The sequence below is a fragment of the Martes martes genome, assembly GCF_963455335.1.
Source record: "Martes martes genome assembly, chromosome: 16".
Lineage (NCBI taxonomy): Eukaryota > Metazoa > Chordata > Mammalia > Carnivora > Mustelidae > Martes > Martes martes.
Genome location: NC_137904.1, coordinates 7,540,069 through 7,553,407, shown reverse-complemented (window position 1 = coordinate 7,553,407; position 13,339 = coordinate 7,540,069). Strand labels below are relative to the sequence as shown.

Here is a 13,339-nt window from a genome sequence, read left to right as displayed (position 1 = left end):
TACCTCATGGGGCTGGAGAGCCAGAGCTGGCATGAAGTTTCCTGATATCAGAGTTTGGGTCCTAGGGCTACCAGTGCCCACGTCACCTGTGGGAATGGTGCATCAAACATGGGGACTCCTGCCTCTAGCCTCAGAAGCAGCACCTGGAAACCTGCCTTGCACACGTACCTGCTGATGGCTTGCTCACCAGCGATTGGGATCCTGGCTGGGGGACTGTGCTTCCCCCACAGGCAGAGACTCACTGTAGAGGCCTCTCCGTGGCTGATGGCCCCTCCCAGGCTCGTTCCCTCCTGACACTTGTCAGTGGGCCGCGTCCAGCTTTCTCATCTGCCGGTCAGCAGAGGGCATGAGGGAGAGCAGGAGGCCCAGGGCCGTACTGCCCGCGGTGAAAGCAAGAGCTTCCTTCTGTTCTGTCTGTCTCTGGTGCCTGAAACAGGAACGCGCACGTAGTGGGGACTCCACAAATACTGGCTGAATGAATGATTCCATCCCAAGCCCTGAATGGGGTGGGGGGCAAGAGGGAAAGAGCCTCTCTGGAGCTACCATTGCCAACTGGGGGAGTTTTGTAGGCGGTCGTATTTATGCCGTGCAATAGTTTTGAACGCTGGGCTGTGCCTGTTTTACGGAGAGCGGTGTGAGTCTGAGAGGTGGCGTGACTTGGTCCAGGTCACACAGCAGAGGGTGGTTGGTGTAAGATTCGAGCTCAGACCTAACTGACTGTTTCCTCTCTGCTGCCCCTGTGCTCTCCTGACTTGTGGCCTCTCTTTTTTCTGTCTCCCAAGAACTTCGAGGTGGAGGCCGATGACCTGGTGACCATCTCGGAGCTGGGCCGCGGAGCCTATGGGGTGGTGGAGAAGGTGCGGCACGCCCAGAGTGGCACCATCATGGCCGTCAAGGTACACAAGGGCTCCACCCCATCCCGCCCCACGCAGCCCGGGAGCTTGGGGACACTTGGGAGGCTTCCTGGAGGAGGCACGGGGGCTGAGCCTAGTATGGCCCCTGGGTACCCCTTGGAGCTCCTAGTCCTCCTGCGAGGGATGGGGGGTGGTCGTCTTCTGCCGCGTGGCCCCTGACCGTAGCCCTCTGTCCTGCAGCGGATCCGGGCCACCGTGAACTCACAGGAGCAGAAGCGTCTGCTCATGGACTTGGACATCAACATGCGCACAGTCGACTGCTTCTACACTGTCACCTTCTACGGGGCCCTCTTCAGAGAGGTGCGGCCCTGGTGCGTGGGTGGGTGGGTGGGAGGTGGGGACTGGGCTGCAGGGAGGAGCACAGGATGCCCCACCCCACCTTCCCTCTGCACACCTGCTCCCCTCAGTCTGGCTGCCCCACTGTCTGCTGTTGCTCACTCGGGCCCCCAGCAGATGCTTGCCGAGCACTCCTGTGTGCCAGATGCTGGGCACCGAGGGAGTGAGACCACACGTGCAGGGTTCTTGAGAGCTTTTCCCCAGGACCCAGGCTGCCTGATGACCCTGCTTCCTGCCTCGGTTTCCTTGTCTATGAAATGAGGCCAGTGATCATATCCACCTCCTAAGGTCACGTGAAGATACAATGATGTGACCCAGGGCCTGGCACTCAGTCGGTCTTGGGGGTCACCTACTTGCTTCCCTAGCGTCCAGGCTGGCACGGTGGGATTCTGAGCAGGGGCAGCCAAGGAGCTTGCGAGGGTCTGGTTCTTGGTCTATGGGCAGCACTGGTTGTGGGATGAGAGAGCAATCGGGGGTGATGCCAGGGAGTGCGGCTTGCTGCCGCTGAAGGATGGCCTTCTGCTGGATGCTCCCTGAGCATCTACCAGGTCCCCAAGTGTGCCGGGTCAGTGCCTCCTCACCCTTGGCTCATGTGCTAAGCACCTGCTGTGTACCAGGGGCAGGCTACTGGTCCCCTTGCTGTGGGGCGGCAAGACACACGCCTGCGCCTCGCTGCATGCTGGGTCAGAGTCGGCAGGGAGGCACGTGGGCCTACAGGTACCCCACGGAGATGCTGTACCCAGCCTTCATAGAAGACTGTCCCGAAGGATAAGCGTTTGTGGCGGGGCTGGCAGTGAGGGAGGCTGGGCTTTTCAGGAGAAGAAGGGAAGCATCCTTCAAGGCTAGGGCTAGGATGACCCGTGCGTGTTGGGGGCCGTTGCGGCTGAGGTCAGGTGGGTCTGCAGGGCTGTGGCATGGAGCTGAGCTGCAGCTGGGCCTGAGAGCCCCCATGTGGAGGGACACAATTGGGTGTGTGTTTTAGTTACTTCTTTCTGGAAACTGCCATGGACTTCAGGATCAGAGGGAGGAGACCAGAAGCAGCAGAGCTGGTGAGGCTGGCTGGCGTACCACCCACTAGGGTAGACAAGCAGGGAAGGCGGAGAAGCAGAAGTTGAAAGATTGCAGAATAGGAAGAGCTGGGAGCAGGCAGGTGTGTCTTTGGGGAGGCCTGAGCAGCGCCAGAGGGTCAGGCCCGTGCTGACATGGCCTTAGCGCAGGCTGTCCAGATACCGGCACCACCTCGCGCTAACCCAGGCTCACCTCCAACTGTCTTTCCACAGGGAGATGTGTGGATCTGCATGGAGCTCATGGACACATCCCTGGACAAGTTCTACCGGAAGGTGCTCGAAAAAAACATGACCATTCCAGAGGACATTCTGGGGGAAATTGCTGTGTCTGTAAGTGACCTTGGTCTTGGGAGGGGTTGGGGGATTCAGGTCCATAGCCAGGGGCCCCAGCCCTGTGCCATTAGGCACAAAGCCCAGCCTCATGGTGAGAGCTTGGGCAGAGCTGGGTCCCCAGTGGGGCCCTGAACCTGGGCGACTGCCCTCCAGGGACCCAGTCCTTCCAGAGCCTTCTTGCTGAGGAAACCCCAGAGCCTGGGGCTCCCGGAACCACACAGATTTGGCAGATCTTAGGTTTCTAGTTGTTTGTTTGTTTGTTTGTTTTTAAGATTTTATTTATTTGAGAGAGAGAGAGAGAATGAGAGAGAGCAAGCATGAGAGGGGGAAGGTCAAGGGAGAAGCAGACCCCATGCTGAGCAGGGAGCCCGATGCGGAACTCGATCCCGGGACTCCAGGATCATGACTTGAGCTGAAGGCACTCGCTCAACCAACTGAGCCACCCAGACGCCTGGGCTTCTAGTTTTTGTGTGCCCACTCCAGAGCTTTCTACACCATTTTTTAAAAAAGACTTAGTACTTAAAACTTCCTTATGCCAGAAATGCCCTGAGACAGCTCACAGAGGTACAAGCTAAACTGGGGGAAGCTTAGCATCCGCAGTTTGAGGTCAGGTATGTCTGGAGGAAAGTAGCCATGCTGGGCTTGAGCGTCTGGCAGCCAAAGGGAAAAAGGAAACGGAATCAGTTATATTGGTGCCTCTCAGTCCTCGCTGCACGTGGGAGCATTGAAAACACACCGTGCCAGAGTATCGAGTCAGGGTCTTTGGGGTAATCGTCAAGGGTTCCCCACTGCGTGTTCCGGAGGGGAATGGCTCAAGCACACAGGCCTCTGGGGGCGCCTGGGTGGCTCAGTGGGTTAAAGCCTCTACCTTTGGCTCAGGTCATGATCCCAGGATCCTGGGATCGAGCCCCATATCAGGCTCTCTGCTCCGCAGGGAGCCTGCTGCTTCCTCTCTCTCTCTGCCTGTCTCTCTGCCTACTTGTGATCTCTGTCTGTCAAATAAATAAATAAAATCTTAAAAAAAAAAAGCACACGGGCCTCTGGCTCTGCTGAAGGAGAGGAACCAGGGATGCCGCAGAAGGGCTGGGGTTTACCCAAGAGCCTGCTAGGGGTAGTGACAGCCTCTTGGAGGGGTCACAAGCCTGGGACTCTGCAAGATCTTGGGTACATCATTTCCCTGGTGAAGGCTTGGGCCTGAGACCCTGGCCCACTCGGGTGGGAGGGAGAAAAGCAGGAAGCCGGGTATGCCTGCACCGGGATGGCCACGACACCAGGGTCAAAGCTGGGATGCGGGCAAGAGCCTGGGACAGCGGGCGGGGGAGGGCTGGGGTGCTTCTGTGACAGAGGGAGACGGGTGGACATGAGTAGGGGGTCTTACTGCTGTGTCGTGGTTGACAGAACCAGGAGTAACAGCAGCCTTGTCTTTCCTCCTCCTGTCCCCAGATCGTGAGGGCGCTGGAGCATCTGCACAGCAAGCTGTCCGTGATCCACAGAGGTCAGTCTCTGCCGCCGCCCCACCGGGGGTGGGGTGGAGGGGGCGCCTGCGGACTGCTCAGAGGCACGGGCTCGCCCAGTCCTGCAAGGAGTGGGGACCTCTCCCCTTTCTCCAGATGAGCTGCCTGACGTGATATGTAGCGAGGTGCCCTTTGGGGTCCCGATTGAGCCTGCTTCCCAGTCCAGGCCACTGTCACTTCTCCAAGCCATTGTCTTCCAGTCCCACCACACTGGGCCCAGCTGCACGCCCCCTGTCCACTCCTCCAGGCCCTTAGGTTTGCTGGTGCTCAGAGCAAGAATTGGACTTCGGTCCTGGGAACGCTGACGGGATTTGTTTCGACATAGAGTTGACATATCGTGAAATGCACAGATCCGTAGTTAACATCTGATGAGTCTGTTCAGAATTTACGTCCACGTAACCCGGCCCTTTTCAAGATGCAGGATGTTTGCACCTTCTACCCTTCTACCCCGCTCCAGAAAGTTCTCTGGGCCTTTCTTGGTCAGTCCCTGCCCCTACATCCCCCCTTTGCCTCTCATTTGGTTTTTCCCCACAGTACGTGGGTTTTACTTGTTCTTGAACTTCATGTAAACGGATTCGTGTGGCCTTTCTCCAGCCTCTGGCACTCAGCCTAATGTTTGTGAGGCTCAGCGGGGTTGTGTAGGTCGTAGTTCCTTCTTTTTCGTTCTGAGTAGTTCACTTACCCGGATGTCCCGCTTCTCTCAAAGCTCATTAGACCAAGCCCGCTTTGACTCCTTGGTGGTTCCCCCAGCCCCTGCCCCCCATAACCCCAACCATTGTTGGCAGCTCAGTGTGGAACCTGCTGGTCCTTTTCCTGTGCATTTCTGTGCTTCTGCACATCCCTGTAGGAAAGCATGGAGGTTGCGTGTGTGCTGTGTGTGCTTTTGCTGGAAGATTCCCCGCTGTGTGGCCTGTATCCTACTCAGTATGGACCCTTAGTTGTAGCCTGGTCTCCCCTGTCCTGTGTTTATGCTTCCACCCTGTGCCTCCTGGCCGAACCTCCCGTCCTCTCAGCGTGGACGCTGGCTGGCTTCCGGGTTCTCCATCGGTCAGTGGCACCATCCCCCGCCAGAGCCCCAGCATGGGAGCACCCCGGAGCTGGAGGTTCTGCCAGGAAACAGGCCAGGTGCCCCCTCTGGACCTTGTGTCCTGAGTGCTGATGGTGGGTGCAAAAATGAGGTCCTGGTAGAAACTCACTTTCTTACCCCCTTGTGACTGGTGGCTAGGGCGTATTCTGGCTGTGCTGCTCCCATCTTTGTGGCCTTGGGCTGGAACAGCACCTCTCGGAGCCTCGTTCCCTCATCCGCTCCCTGGGCCCTGGTATCATCTGCCCTGTGGGTGGTTGGGGCGTTGGAAGAGCCTGTTGGCCTCTGGCAGTGCCCCACAACCCCAGAAGATGAAAAAGGGGTGTTCTGTCCCTGGCAGATGTGAAGCCGTCCAATGTCCTCATCAACAAGGAGGGTCACGTGAAGATGTGTGACTTTGGGATTAGTGGCTACTTGGTGGATTCTGTGGCCAAGACGCTGGACGCCGGCTGCAAACCCTACATGGCCGTGAGTGCTCCCCCTAGAGGTTCAGGAGGGAGGTGCCTGCAAGATCACAGTTGGGTCTTGTCCTCTGTCCCTTGGGGACAGGGCCTTCCTGAGGCCCTGCATTTCCTGCCACAGCAGGGGTGATCTGTTACCCAGCCTGGCCAGCAGCCCCGCTTTACCCCTGGTATTAGCGGTGTCCCAGATGCCCATTTAGATGATAAGTTTCAGTGACCTGTGGGACTTGTGTAGGTCCCAGCCTTGTCCCACGGTCCTGAGGGTGCCCCCCTTCCCGGGGCAGGGGTGGCTGTGAGGCATAAGGTTTAGGCCTTTGCCATGGGACCCTAACCCTCGCTGGCCCCAGTTTTCTCCCCTGCTCTGTGGGGGGTGGGAGGGAAGGATTAGCACTGACCCTTCTGGTTGGGGTGGGGGAGGGAGGACCTAGCGGAGGGAGCCTTGGGTGTCCCCTACTCCGGCCCCTCACCGTGAGGTGGCTGTTCAGGCCTCGCTGGTCCCTTTCAGCCTGAGAGAATCAATCCGGAGCTGAACCAGAAGGGCTACAATGTCAAGTCCGACGTCTGGAGCCTCGGCATCACCATGGTAACTGCTTGCAGCTGGGCCCCACCTTTGCTGGGCTGGGGGTGCCATGGCAGTCCGGGAGCTTTTGGTGGGCCCATCCAATAGTTTAGGCCTGGAAAAAAGGGTTGGCTTCACAATCTGAAAAGAAGACATGCCATCAAAATTTACCGTATATCTAAGGGAATATCTGCAGTGATGTTAGCCCTTCCCAGTGGGGAGCGGTGTCCTTCATGAAAGTTTGCGACAGCTTGTGGTAACCTGTCTATCAGACTTTCCCCAGAGCTCATGGTGCTTGTTGAGAAATCACAGCCAATTCTGAATTAAGTGAGCTCCTGGTACCCAAATGATTTAAAAAGCAAAATGGCAAAATTCTTAAGAAAATTGTGTTTTCTCACAGTAAGAAGTTTGTTGCTTGTGAGGTCCTGGTGCATTTCCTTGAGTGTGGTGGGATGGGGTGGGTGGGTTGCCAGTCCTGGGGCTATGGGGTTAGGAGGGGTGAGGGCAGGTCCCCAGCCCTTAGCTCCGGGGGGATGGCTACATCTGAGGTCCAGGAGGAGGGTTGGGCCATTGTGCCTCTTGTTCTTTCTAGAACTGCCCAGTGAACGCCTGTTCCTGCCTGAGTCAGGGCTTGGCTCAGGTCTGGGTCAAGGTTTATTTAGATACCAATATAGAAAGCCTATTCTGGTACCCATGTGGAGACCAGAATGCGGGCTCCCCCCACCCGGGTACATGGGAAAACGTTGCTGTCATAGTGGCCCCAGTGTGCACTGAGCTGGCTGGGGCGTCATCGGCCTCCATCCCCATCCCAACCATTGGCGCTAATGGGAAGTGTCCGCAGCGTGGTTGTTTCCGTGGTCATCACCCTCCCTGTCCCAGGCCCCTTGGGCCTCCAGGTGTTGGGGGCGGGGCACAATCAGTAATCCAAAACCAAACCAGTACAACACCTAGTGGGAAGGGGTGTGGAGGGGAGAGACTCAGGGTGGCAGGAGAGCAGCACAAGCTTCTGAAGCAGTAGGGGAGGGCCCTGCAGGACTTTGGGGGCAAAGGCCCTGAGGTGGGGGGTGCTGCCTAGAGTGAGCCTGGAGGGTCCGATTCACGAGGAGGTCAGAGAAGGGCGTGGCAATTTAGGGTCAACGTAGATGTTTTGGATCTTACTGATAATGGGTTTCATTATCCTCACTGCCTTCCTCATTGTGTGACTGTCACCCTGTACACAGTGTCTGTGCACATTGACCAGGAAAGGACCCAAAGCAAAATCATATTTCAGAGACACGGAATTGGGAGATACCTTCCATTTTTCTTAATACTGCGGACTCAGTCCTTTTTCAAGTAAATGGTTTTCTTTTTGAAGCGGAGAGGAATGTTCGAAGGCTAGAGGTGCACGGTCTACCTGCAGATAAGAGTGTCTCAACTCCTCAGTTAAAAAATCAGAGCAAATTCTGGCTGGATATCCAGACGACAGAGGGCTGGTTGGATATTGGAGACACCCCACTCATGACCGCTTGACACATACACATCCCTGCACCCCTTCATCCCTTCCTCCCATCCATCCGTCCGTCCGTCATGACTGGGGACCCACCACATCGCAGTGACGGTCTCAGGTGTTGGTGGAAGTCGGGCAAGGTGTGCTAAGTGTGTGTTTCAGGTAGCAGGAGCTACGTCACTAAGTGCTCCAGAACCTAGTGCCGGAAACCGACGACAGTTCATTGTTTCCCAGGCTTCTGCAGTGTGGGCTGGACTAGCTGGGCAGTGCTTCCATGCCGCCTGGCTCTGGCTGGGGTCGGGGCTGGGCTGGAAGGTCCGGGAAGGCTTAACAGACATAGGGCCACTACGGGACTGCCCGTCCCAGGATGGGCACCGTGTCGCTTTAGCCTCATTCTGTTGCTCAGAGTGTCCCAGGCCAGGCCAGGGTCAAGGGGAAATAGCGTCTGTGTCTGGAGGGGGGACTAGCTTGCACACATGGGAGAAGCTGGGCTGGCAGCTTAGGAACCCGGCTGCCCCAGTACAGGTTAGGTTTACCCCAGAAGTTAAGAAAGTCGTAGAAACGCCATCTAAAAACAGTAAAAACAAAAACAAAAAACAGACAAAAAGTAAAAAAAGATGAGAGATTAAAAAAAGATGAAAAACAAAAAAACAAAACAAAACAAAAAAGACCAAAAAAAAAGATGAAAAGTAAAAAAATCATCAAAGAGATATAGCCCCTTCTCTCTGCTGTCCACTGCCAACATCGTGCCTTTCCTTCTAGATGTTTTCTCTGATTTTTATTTTGTTTTTTTCCCTTAGCACGACATCACTCATGTTTCCCAGGGTTGTGAGGAACCCCCGTGGGCATCCCCTTGAGAGATCCCACACCATCTGCCCCCATCTCCCCAGCCAGTGTCTAATGGGGGCTGTTTCACTGGTTTCCAGATTTCTCTTCCCTTTTAAAGTCCCTGGCTGATCCCGGGGGAGGGAGCGGCGAAACCCTGGGTGCTGGGCCTGCCCCATAGGGGAGTTCCCTCCAGGCCTTGGAGCCCGCCCTGGGTAGCCGTCTGCGGGCACGTGGGCACAGCCACGGAACATGTGGACGTGGGATGAGATTGGGAAGGCTCTTGGCCGTAACAGGTGTTGAGCAGGTGCTGAGCAGGTGAACAATGAATGGGGTATCACGGAGTGTGGCCCTCATGGTCGTGGTCATGGTGAGGGTCAGCCGCCCTGCAGCAGGCCAGTCCCTGGTGCTGTTTTGACTGCCTCTTAATACTCTGTTACAAATCACACCACACCATGCATTTTATGCCCAGAGACTGTTTTGTTTTGTTTTGCATATTTTGAACTCTTTAGAAAAAATTATGGGGGGTAAAAGGGTTAGGAGGTGAAGAGTCTGGACAGTTTTCTGTTTTTCTAACCGAAACTCTGGCAGACCACTGGATCCTTCCGTGGAAAACCACACAGGACCCTCACTTCTTCTACTTGGAATCAGTGAACATTCTAGGAAAAAGCACCCTGAATTAGTCCTGTGAAAGTACACACCGGCTCACAACCCTGCCTGCTGCGCAGTTTGCAGACCCTCCATCTGTGGGGTGTGTTTATGTCTTGGCTGGAAAGGGGCCTTTAGCCTAATGGGAAGGCCCTTTCTTACCACAATAATTAGTGAGCTGTTCAGGCGGCAGTTGCCAACACGAAGCATTTGTTTGAGCTGAGGTCTCTTGTGTTCATTATGGTGATTATGGCCTGTCAGTGAGAAGTCTCTGTGCTATTCCAGGCGGGGGCCTGGGCTGACCTGATTTTTTTTTTTTAATTCAGCAGTCAAAATCAGAACCCAGAGTTTGTCTCAAGATAGCTGGTCTTTTCCACAAATGACTTACCGCCAACTGCAGGCGAGGCATGTGGCGAGGGGCCTGGCGTGGGTACAGAGGCCAGGTGGCCTCTGTGTCACCTGCAGGGAGCTCCGGGTTCAGTAGGACTGACAAGGCCTCGGTGGTGGCTCTGTGTTCAGGAGGTCAGCAGGGAGGGAGAAGTCTTCCCGGAGGAGGAGGCCTTGCAGATGGGTCCTGCAGGAGGATGCTGGGTGGGTGGGGTGTGGGGAGAAGGGGAAGGAGCAGCTGCAAACTTCAGTTGCTAATGGGCCCCGGGGGGCTGTGGCCAGAGCTGACCGAACGCAGGCCTCTCCATCTACAGCTTCGGGGAGAGACAGGCTTGGGAGGATAATTTCATTTTCCATTTGCCTGCTCTCTCGTAGCAACAACTGCCCAAATAAAGGGCAGCAGATCCTTAAGACCCCATGGAGACTGTCGGGGGGTGGCCTGTGGCGAGTGGGGAGGCCAGTGCCTACCCCACGTGCCTTCGCCGACTGCTGCCTTGTGGGAAGGTGTCCCAGGGCTGCAGCGCCTCTGATTTTTCCAGATGAGCTGGAACTTGGGTTTTTACATAAAGCCTTCTGAATTTAGGTGGTTTCAAAGCCCAGTGACAGTCCCACCAGTCTCCACCCCGGGCTCGATTTGCTTCGTGAGCCGTAGTCTATGCCGACTGGGTCAGAGGAACCGACTACCGCTGTTCCCCCAGCTTTGATCTTTGTAATGATGTCATGTGTCCGCCCCTCAACCCTCTTGTGGCCCAGCTTTGGGCGGCAGTCCAGGCCAGACAGGTTCCCCGCATGCCCTGCCTCCAGGGGCCAGGTGTGCACGCCTCTGACCCGCGCTCCTGCCTCCCCGCAGATCGAGATGGCCATCCTCCGCTTTCCGTACGAATCCTGGGGGACTCCTTTCCAGCAGCTGAAGCAGGTGGTGGAAGAGCCGTCTCCCCAGCTCCCAGCTGACCGTTTCTCTCCCGAGTTTGTGGACTTCACTGCGCAGTGGTGAGTCTGCAGCCTCCCAAGCCCTGCCCTGGCCTGACTCCAGCTTCACCCCGTGCCTGGTCCCTTTCTCCTTGAGCAAATAAATGCCCACACGACATAGCATCAAAATATGCAGGGCAGAAAGAGAGCACGAGGAAGAGCTGGCAAATGATGGTCTTTGGATTTTGAAAGTGATCTGAAAGATCACGAGGTATTCAGAAGTGAAAGAACATATCTTTGTATTGTATCTTTGTGTTGTGGCAAAGAGATACTCAGAGGAAAATTTGTATCCTTTATTTCTTTTATGGGAAAATAAGAAAGACTGCAGACAAATGAGCTTGGCAGGCAGAGGTCACTGGTCACCTTGCCCCTTTACACCTGGGTGTCCCTGGTCCCCGGAGCCAGGATGAGGAGTTTCCATCCTGATGAAGGATACCGTGTCTGCGATTGTTAACGACTGCATTTCACTATCGTTTGGTATTGGATCGTTGAGAATTCTCTGGATCACTCTGGAGATAAGAAAACAAATATCCCAAGAGGCAAAGCAACTTGGTCTAAGTCTCTGTAATGTGTACCCCCAGATCCCACTCGATCCTCAGGAGCCCCCCAGAACAGTCCCAGCCCTTTCTCCCAGGACCCCAGGAAGACATATGTGTCCTCACTGCCCACTTAGGGGTGAGCCCACCCTGGCTTGGCTGGCTTGGACCTCCCTCCTGCCAGCCTGGCTTCAGCCCACCCCGTTCTCTCCTAGCTTGAGGAAGAACCCCGCAGAGCGCATGAGCTACTTGGAGCTGATGGTGAGTGAGGGGCGTGAGTGGCCGCGTGGTGGGGCTCTGTGGGGAGGGCCTCCCTGTGCACAGGGCCCCGCAGCGCCTCTGGCTTGCCTCTGTCCTGAATCATTCAGCTACTCAGTTGTGCCTCAGGGTGTGCTCAGACATACCCCGGCTCCCTGCCCCTCCTCCACACCAGGCCCCTTGGAGGGGCTCCAGCGGTGCTCTGACAGCTGGTGCTGAGGGCTGGGGTGGGAGATGGTAGGGGGAGGGAAGCCATTTCCTCCGAAGCTATAGGAGAAGGCCTCACAGAGGAGGTGATATTTGACGTGGGTTTGGAAGGATGGATAAGGACTTCGATGCTGATAGGAAGGGCATTCCTCTTGGCACGAGGCCTGGTAGGGGTGGGGCGGAGGGAGTTCAGTGTGGCTGGAGAGTGGCTGCAAGAGGGCAGGGGGAGGAAGCCAACCCGCTGTCTCTTAGCTAAGAGGGCTTCCTGAAGAGGGAGGTCCTAGAAGGAGGCATAGGAGGTCACCAAGCAGAGAGACAGGGGCCCTGGGCAGGCGGAACGCATGGGGGCCAGGGGTGCTTTGGGGAGGCGGGGGCATCTCTGCCTGGCCTCCGAGCTCTTACGCAAGGTGACTGGCTTCTCTTGTCCCACCAGGAGCACCCGTTCTTCACATTGCACAAAACCAAGAAGACAGACATTGCTGCCTTTGTGAAGGAGATCCTGGGGGAGGACTCGTAGGGGGCGGGGCCGTGGATTCCCTCTGGCCCTCCAGCGCCCCACACCCCCTCCGCTGGGGCACTGCTCGTCCACACCCATGAGCTACTGCCACCACAGCCTTGGGTGTTTGGGGGAAGAATCAAGGGGGCTGCTCTTGCCGGACTTGGCAGCAAGCCGTTGGCCCCAAGTGCCAAAGAACCAGACCACCGGGGCCTTCAGCCAGGCCCATGTGGGCCCCACCAGTGCCTCTGCCCCTGCTGCTCCACGGACCCCAAGTCTCCAGCCCCTAAGATCCTGGACTTGGATGGGCCTAGATGGCCTCCACGAGACCCTACTGCCCCTTGCAGAGAGGGCAGCCAGTGCCTGAGCACGGGAAACTGCCTGGGCCCAGCCCTGGATGCCAACAACCCAAGTTGTATATTTTTTTTTAACTCTTGACTGAATGGACTTTGCACACTTTGGCCTAGGGTGGCCACACTTCTGTCCTGGCAGCGGTGTCGGGGGACACGGTCGGGGGATGAGCCACGTGAATCCTCCTGCGCCCCCACGAGTGAGACGACAGAGCCATGCGAGCCTTCAGCCCAGCACTGGCAAATGGGGCCTCTAAGGGCACATGGACTCAACCCAGCCTCTGGCCACTGCCTCGGGAGGGGGGGTTGTTTCACTTTTTTTTTTTTTTTAATTTATCCTCTTGATTTTTTTTTTTTTCCCCTTTTGCTTTGTGGGTTTGGCTGTTTTTTTTTCTTGCATGGTGTGGAGCCGATCACTTTTCTCCCACCCCCTAGGGACCAGCAGGTGGAGACCCCCTCTCTGCTCAGTCTGGGGTCTAGGGGGATGGGCCCAAGGTCTCTGCTCAGAGAGGTGCTAGGGGAGCTGTCCAGCTCACTCTCCTTGGGGACCGGCTCAACAGGGGCTGTGGATTTGCTTTTGGTGTTGTTTTAAAAAAAAAAAAAAGAAAAAAGAAAATATATTTTTTTGAAGAAAGGACTGTGCCCAGGGTCTTATCCCTGATGGGTTGGGGCAGTTACCTGATTGTTGTTTTAATTTAAAAAAAAAAAAAAAGAAAAAGTGGGACAAAGATCGTGTGAGACTGTGTGTCAGAGCGGCGAGCCCCATTCCTTGGTAAGGTCTGTGGCCTGTAGGACGTGCTCTTACCCCTGGGCCAAGGCCAGAGCAGCGTGGTCAGGGGAGGCGGGGGTGCGGGGGGCTGCTGCTGAACCCCTCAGGCCCTGCTCTGAACAGACCCTTGTACACGTGAG

General features: G+C 56.2%; 1 protein-coding gene across 1 annotated transcript in view; it reads left to right on the top strand.

Annotated features, from left to right (window-relative positions):
- The window catches only part of MAP2K3 (mitogen-activated protein kinase kinase 3), a 29,608-nt gene extending 16,481 nt beyond the window's left edge, over nt 1-13,127 (top strand). Inside the window, exons 4-12 of the mRNA XM_080825799.1 lie at nt 783-896; nt 1,095-1,214; nt 2,531-2,647; nt 4,094-4,145; nt 5,589-5,716; nt 6,215-6,292; nt 10,465-10,604; nt 11,335-11,380; nt 12,018-13,127. Coding sequence (XP_080681925.1) covers nt 783-896; nt 1,095-1,214; nt 2,531-2,647; nt 4,094-4,145; nt 5,589-5,716; nt 6,215-6,292; nt 10,465-10,604; nt 11,335-11,380; nt 12,018-12,101 — 879 coding nt within the window. The 3' untranslated portion in view covers nt 12,102-13,127. The remainder of the gene's footprint in view (nt 1-782; nt 897-1,094; nt 1,215-2,530; nt 2,648-4,093; nt 4,146-5,588; nt 5,717-6,214; nt 6,293-10,464; nt 10,605-11,334; nt 11,381-12,017) is intronic.
- The last annotated feature ends 212 nt before the right edge of the window (nt 13,128-13,339 follow it).